Source organism: Solanum lycopersicum, chromosome 6, assembly GCF_036512215.1.
Source record: "Solanum lycopersicum chromosome 6, SLM_r2.1".
NCBI lineage: Eukaryota > Viridiplantae > Streptophyta > Magnoliopsida > Solanales > Solanaceae > Solanum > Solanum lycopersicum.
Window position 1 is genome coordinate 5128922 of NC_090805.1, and position 8254 is coordinate 5137175.

The following is an 8254-nucleotide window of genomic DNA, read 5'->3' on the forward strand; positions in this document are numbered from 1 at the left end:
TTGAAGATAAAGTATTGGTGAGTCCTCGTCGATTCAAGGACTATCCACATGTTACTTTATGTCTTAGTCTTTATCTTATATCTTTTAAGGGCTTCGTCCGAAGTGTTGTATACTCCAAGGTTTAGATAGTTCAATGAGATGGTGTAAAGTTTTAATGTTTTAAATGAATGTTTTTTGCTTGTGTAATGATTATGGAAAGAGTCCTTCGTGTGTGAAGAAAGTTTTCAATTATTACTCATTTTAGAATGTTTATTATGTAATTAATGATACGAGTGGCTTTGATGAGACTTCGTGAAGTCTCATTTTTCGTGTGGCGACACAAGGTTGCTCTAACATCTAGAATTTCCTTGCAGGTCATTACAAACGTGAACGTTAATGTGATCGTCAACTTGGACAAGAACATAAATGCGAACATGAATGTTAACATCAATGTGAATGTCAATGTAAATATGAATGTGAACGTGAGCGTTAACGTGAAAAAAAAGTGAAGGTAAACGTCAACATGAACGTTAACATAAATGTCAACGTGAACGTGAAATTCAATTTAAACGTCAACTTAAATGTGAACGTCAATGTGTATGTCAACATCAACTTCAATGTCAACCTGAACATGATCATCAACGTCAATGTTAAAGTTAACATCAATGTAAACGTCAATGTGAATGTCAACATGAACGTGAACGTGAACGTTAACATCAATGTGAATGTTAAATTGAAAGTTAAGATGAACATGGACGTATATCGGAAAGTGTATGTAAAATTAAATGTAATATTGATTGTGAATGTGAACGTGAACGTCAAAGTGAACATCAACATAAATGTTAACGTGAACGAGGAAGTCAACATACATGTCAGTAGGAACATCAATGTAAGTATCAACGTGAATGTTGTAACATTTCGAAATATGTACTTGTCTATTGAAGATCATAATATATTTGAATAATAGGTATTGTCATTTCATAGGCATCCCAATACCCGATATTGAGTAATATTGGGCATATTGAAGTATATGGGCTTAAGGGTGTTGGCAAATTTTTCATTATTAACAAGTAACTTAAAATACACTTTGATGTTTATCCAGTTTCTATGTATTAAGATATAATTTGATGCTCAATCTCTCCAATCCAATCTTTTGTAGGAATTGTACCTACAATGACGACCCTAGGCTAAAATCTGTAATCAATCAGTTAACACATAATGTACGAGGCAACTAAGTGTGAAGCCTAAGTACTATAGCACATAACAATTTAAAATGATCATGTAGATGAAGCAGTGACCAAGGATATAGTGAGTATCCTTGGAAAAGGAGTGAAATTTTCAGAAGTACACAATAAGGAATGAACATAGCAACACATGTGCAAGCACATTTGCTACCTACAGCCAAAAGACAAGCCCTTACCGAATCGGTTAGGGTGGTTAGGGGGCAGGCATGTAGGATCACGTGGGGAAAAGTTCCCTAACTGATTCTAGGTCTTAATTAACGTCCCTAATTAACTAAAAAACTTAGGAACAACTAAAATTAACTAACTAGGGTGCCTCAAATCTAAGACCTAACAAGGTGACCTAAAGGAAGAACTAACAAAAGAAATATCCTAGTACCTAGCCAAGGATGTCGAAAATGGTTGGTTATGGTCCTAAAAACATAGGGTTAATTTATTAATTAACCTAGATTTTTTAATTTATTAAATGAACAACTTAATTAATTAATTTAAAAGGACAAAACCGAAATCACCAAGCAATTTCTAGATTTCGGTTAAGTCAAGTAAGAGACAACCTAGTACCTAACCTAAGATGGGGCGAAGGGTTGATTATGGTCCTAGCGACTTAGGGGTAATTTATTAATTACCCTAGGTCACTTAATTAATTAAATTAACAACTTAATTAATTAATTTTTTTTCAAAGCCGAATTAGGATAGGTCAAATGTTGTCCTATTTGTAGTCGAATCAGGAGGGGCGTTTTAGGTAATTTAAGTGATAGGTCATTAGGGTAACCTATTGGACGACTACATATAGATATTAAGTCACTTTTAGACAATAATTACATGTACCAAACAATAACCACAGTAAATTCTCTTTATCTCTCAAGAACACTCTCTTTTCCAAACTCCATTGAAGAACTACAAAAAGCTTAAGGAACAAGACTAAGGTTTTAAAGTTTCCAACCAAGATTTTGTGGATCATTCATATATAAGGTATGTTTACTCATAATTTAAATCTCTTTATTCAAGGATTCAATATAAAAAATTTTCAAATATGATGAAAAATGCGATTTGTCCTTTTATATTATTCTAGCCATGGGTTCATGCATAAAAGGTTTTTAAATAAATGTTTTATAATTAAATTGGTGTTAATGCTATTTTTTAAAGCTAATAATATTATTAACCCATGAAAGGCAAGCAAATTCCTGTTTTGTCTATTCTATGGGTCAAGTAATCATGTCTCTATACTTGTAAATTAACTAGTTGTTTCTTATGAGCTTTCTAATGATGTAAATATTATATGCGATTGATGTCTAATTGGTCTTCGATTGTTAAGTGTATGTTGAATTGACATAATTACATCTAGTAATATGAATTATCCTTAGAATTGATGATCATGACCTTCTCTGCACAATTTGATGTATGATGATGATTTGTCTAACTAATTATGTGAAGTATGATCATATCTATCTACATGCTTGTTATGTTAAAGTATATTCTCTCCAATGGATATTAGGTCATAATTTTTGAATATGAGTATGTGTTCATGTGTGTAGCCTTAAAATTGATACATGATTATTCCTCCTTTGCTATATGAGTTCGTGATGATTATATGGGATAATGTTATAGTAATATATAGGGTGACATAATGATGATAAGGGTCATTCATAAGTGCTTCAAAGAATGATATTTATATTGAATTAAGTAAAGTATGTTGTGTATTATTTTAGTAGACTAGTGTCCCTTACTTGATACATGTATATGTAGAATATGAATATCTTGACTTAGTAGGCTTATGCAACTTTATATTGTATGTGTATGGAAAAAAAGTTTAATGAAGGTCTAGGATAGATAGACCTATGATGGTGCCCTTCTAAGCATGACTAATACGAGGAATCTTTTATAGAAATAAGGTTAAAAATGAGCTATCCTTAGAGACAATCAAATGGCAGACCTAGTGGACCCATTTTTTGTAGGTATATTATGACTATGTAACGACTAAGAGATGGTGTATTTTCATTTGTCCCATAGATTGAACTTACTCTATGAGAACAAAGGCTAGCACCGAGTGAATATGTTATTGTTTGCAGCTCTACATGAGAATGAGACTAGAGTTCAATGTAGATATACTTGAGAATGAGACTAGAGCACATAAAATATCATCATATTCCTTAACCATGTGCTAACATGGGATGTGTCCTCGTTCTACCCTTTGAATGTCGAACATCCTCATCGGAGTAGGTTGGAACTCCGGATTCCATGCCTAGCTAGTATGTTCTGTGTTGGATATTTCCTATTCTCATCATGCGGGGTACATGTAGTGTTTGATAAATTCTAGGAAGTTTAAGTAATGGATTTAGACTCTACCTAGACTTTCAACGACTAGACTTTGAAGATGTTAGTATGTGAGGCCCTAGGTCTTTCAAAGTCCACTATGTAATGTCTTTAATGAATGATATTTCATCTAATTTACTTAATGAACCATCACGTCGTTAGCTAACGTATGATTAATAGAACGTGCTCTCTCTAGGGTAGCATTGAGGGTTGTTTAGGTGAGCTTGAAGAGGGTGTATGGGCGGTCTCTTCTTTTCCTACCTATGTTAATTTTAAAGTAGGCTTAGTTGGGGAGTTAATTAAACGAATAAGAGAATTCTTTTATCTTAGGATAACCTTTGGTTAGAAGAATGCAAGCTAAGAGAGGTTATTGTAAACTTGAATTTAGTGCATGGTAAGGTTCTAGAATATGTGATAACATGCAAGCTAAATGTTTTTCTTATACTTATACTATGAAATCCTAATAAAAAAAGCATGTTTTATAGGAATGGCCATTTTTCATGATTTTATGCATACGCCATACTTAACACAACTGTTTGTACTAATTCCATGCATTTTGTTTATCTTTAAAGGAGTATGTGGCATTTGAAAGGAGTCTCAAAGTTGAAGCTTGGATTAGTGTTCATTCAAGTAAAGAGTTTGGTATGTTCTCAATTAATCCGAGGATATCTTGATCTTCAGTTTTCCTTATTTAAATATTGTAAGAGACTTAGCTGTTTTCTATATTCGTATGTCTAAGATGATGACTTTGAGACGTAGCCTTTCATCATGTTTTTCTACAAAAAGATATATTTTGAAGTAATATTATTTAGTATGAAATTTTTTAACTCCACACTACTTTTCATACATGTATGCAATGAATGGTACGAAAGGGCTTGTCATAGACCTCTGAGAGGTCGACGATGCGGTGCCACGATTCTAGAATGACCTAACGTCTTGGGGGTATTCTCGGGTCATTACTAACATCAATGTCAAAGTGAATGTCAATGTCAACGTAAATGTCAACGTCAACGTAAACCTTAACATCAACCTGAACGTGAACATAAACATCAAACTCCACACAAGTATAAACGTAAACAAAAACATCAACATCAATGTAATTTTCAATATAAAAGGAACCGTGAATGCCAATGTGAATGTCAACGTGAATGTAATCATCAACATCAACATAAATGTCATCATAAACATCAATGTCAATTTAAAAATCAATGACAACGTCAATATTAATGTCAATATAAATATTATCTTGAACGTCAACTAAACTCTTAGCGTGAACGTCAACATCAACATCAATATCAACGTGAACATGAACGTCAATGTAAACTTGAAAGCCAACTTGAAATTCAAAGTGAATGTGAACTTGAATGTCAATGTAAATATAAACTTCAGCTTGAGTGTCAAAGTAAACATTAGTGTGAACGTCAACGTCAATGTCAATGTGAACGTCAACATCAAAATCAATGTGAATATCAACATCAACGTCAACGTAAAGGTAAACGTAATCATAAACGTCAATGTCAAGTTGAACGTCAATGTGAACGTCAAAGATAACGTCAACATCAGCGTCTACATTATCATAAGCTTGATGTCAACTAAAACGTAAGCATGAACGTCAACATGAACATCAACGTGAAAATCAACATCAACGTAAACATCAATAAAAACATGAATGTCAACTTGGAAGTCAATATGAACATGAACTTGAACATAAACGCCAACGTCAACATCAACATGAACATCAATGTCACCATAAACATTAATTTAAACTTTAAGGTCAACGTCAATGTCAACATGAATGTAAACATAAACAGTAACATGTACGTCAATGTGAACATCAACATGAACATCAGTATGAACGTAAATGTGAATGTCAACGTGAACATGAATGTGACCGTCAATGTGAATGTGAACATGAATATGAACGTCAACGTCTACGTCAACATAAATGTTAACATAATCATGAATGTGAAATTTAACGTGAACGTGAGTTTGAACGTTAACGTCAATGTGAATGTTAACGTCGAAGTAAATGTCAATGTGAACTTCAATAGAAACTTCAACATAAATGTGAACGTCAATGTCAACGTCAATGTAAATGTGAGCATTAATGTGAACGTCAATGTTAATGTCAATGTCAATGTATACGCCAATGTAAATGTCAATGTCAATGTCAACGTCAACATAACTGTGAACGTGAATGTGAACTTAAATATTAACATGAATGAGAACAAGAACGTCAACCTAAACATAAACTTAAACATGAACGTCAATGTAAACGTCATCTTGAACGTCCACAAAAGCATTAGCGTGAACGTGAACATCAACGTAAATGTCAATGTCAATGGGAACATCACTGTGTATGTAAATGGAAGTTAATGTAAATGTGAACATCAACATAAACTTCAATGTTAGTGTGAAAGTCAATGTGAACATGAACATCATTTTGAATGTAAACGTTAACATCCACATGAGTGTAAACGTAAATATTAACATCAACATCAATGTAAATGTCAACAGAAACGTTAAAATGAATGCCAACATCAATGTAAACGTAAACATGAACGTCAATGCCAACGTCAACATTAACATAATTGTGAATGTAAACATGTACTTCAAAGTAAACATTAGCGTCAACGTAAACGTGAACATCATTGTGAATGTAATATCAACATTAACATAAACATCAATGTGAAGGTCAAGTCACTTTCAACGTAAACGTTAATGTCAACACCAATGTAAATGTTATCGTTAATGTAAATGTCAATGTGAATATGAACATCAATGTAAAAATTAATTTAAATGTAAACATAAACATCAATGTGAATGTCAATATAGATATCAACATAAATATAAACGTGAACGATAATAGAAATGTCAACATGAACGACAATATAAATGTCAATGTCAACGATAATAGAAATGTCAATGTGAACGTCAATATGAACGTGCGCGTCAATTTTAATGTCAATGTGAATTTGAACGTCAACATCAATGTAAACATTAATGTGAATGTCAACATAAAGGTGAACGAGAATGTCAATGTCAACTTGAACGTAATCGTTATTGTCAATGTAAAAGTGAAATTTAATATTAATTATAACGTCAACATCATTGTGAATGTCAACGTAAATATTAATGTGAACATCAACCTGAATGGTTATGTTAACGTGAATGTGATCATCAACGTGAATGTGAACATCTACGTAAATCTTAACGTCAGTGTAAATATGAATGTGAACGTTAACTTGAATATGAGCATGAACATGAACATGAACGTGTACATCAACATGAATGTTAACATCAAAGTCAATGTAAATATGAACATCAAAGTCAATGTCAATGTGAACATCAACATAAACGTCAATCAGAACGTCTACTTTTAGGTTAATATGAACATAAATGTGAATAAGAACCTGTAAGTCAACGTAAACGTAATGTTGAACGTCAATGTCAATGAAAATGTAAAAATGAACGTTAATATGAACGTCAATGTCAACGTCAACATAAACATCAACATACATATTCGCATGAATATGAACGTAAACGTGAACTTGAATGTCAACGTAAATTTCAACATCAATTTGAATGTCAATGTGCATGTCAACATCAACGTGAAAATCACCGTCAAACTTAACTTTATATCAATATGAATGTAAATGTTAACATCCACCTACGTGTAAACATAAATGTCAACATCAATATCAATGTAGATTTCAATGTAAACATCAACGTAAACGCCAACATGAACGTAAACATCAATTTTAATATCAACATAAACCTAAATGTCAATGTGAATGTTAATGTTAACATCAATATAAATGTAACGTTTAACGTCAACTAAAACATCAGTGTGAACATCAATGTAAATGTCAACTTTAACATAAATGTCAATGTTAATTTGAACGTCAACATCAATGTGAACGTGAACATAAATGTATACATCAATATTAACATCAACATGAACATGAATGTCAATGTGAATGCCATTGTTAATGTCAATGTGAACATCAACGTGAATACCAATATGATCGTGAATGTGACAATCAACGTGAACGTGAACATCAACGTTAAGGTCAACGTAAATGTAAATGTGAAAATTAACATGAACATGAACATAACCATCAACTTGAATTTAACGTTAATGTCAACATCAACTTGAATGTTAATATGAATGTGAACGTTAATGTGGAACGTTAATGTGAACATTAACGTAATCTTCAATGTAAATGTGAACGTTATTACGTACGTCAATGTCAATGTTAACTTGAACATAATCGTCAACATCAATGTAAATGTAAATATTAATGTGAACGTCAATGTCAATATCAACATGCACATGAACGTCAACGTGAACATTAACATCAATATCAATGTTAATTTCAACATCAACGTGAACATGAACTTACACATGAATGTAAATAGGAACGTGAATTTCAACATAATTTTAAACTTAAACATGAACATGAATGTGAACATCAAAGTGAATGTCAACGTGAATGTGAACGTCAGCATCAATATCAACATAAATGTCAATTTAAACATCAGTATGAACGTGAATGTGAGCGTCACCGTGCACGTCAAAGTAAATGTCAATGTGAACCTCAAGGTGAACATGAACATCAATGTACATGTGAAGGTCAATGTGAACGTGAACGTTAATGTAAACATTATTGTGAATATAAACGTCAACATCAACATATGTGTAAATGTAAACGTCAACA

The 8254-nt window shown here is 32.4% G+C and overlaps 2 protein-coding genes across 2 annotated transcripts; both read right to left on the reverse strand.

Moving 5' to 3' along the window:
• Positions 1-4461: 4461 nt before the first annotated feature.
• LOC138349077 (uncharacterized) lies at positions 4462-5815 on the reverse strand. Its single transcript, XM_069298916.1, has 4 exons — positions 5811-5815; positions 5426-5718; positions 4810-5099; positions 4462-4563 (listed from the first exon to the last, which is right to left on the reverse strand). The coding sequence occupies exons 1-4, from the start codon at positions 5813-5815 to the stop codon at positions 4462-4464; spliced, it is 690 nt and encodes a 229-aa protein (XP_069155017.1).
• A 513-nt stretch (positions 5816-6328) lies between these two features.
• On the reverse strand, positions 6329-7054 carry LOC138349078 (uncharacterized). The gene has a single exon (XM_069298917.1). The coding sequence runs from the start codon at positions 7052-7054 to the stop codon at positions 6329-6331; it is 726 nt and encodes a 241-aa protein (XP_069155018.1).
• Between the last annotated feature and the right edge of the window lie 1200 nt (positions 7055-8254).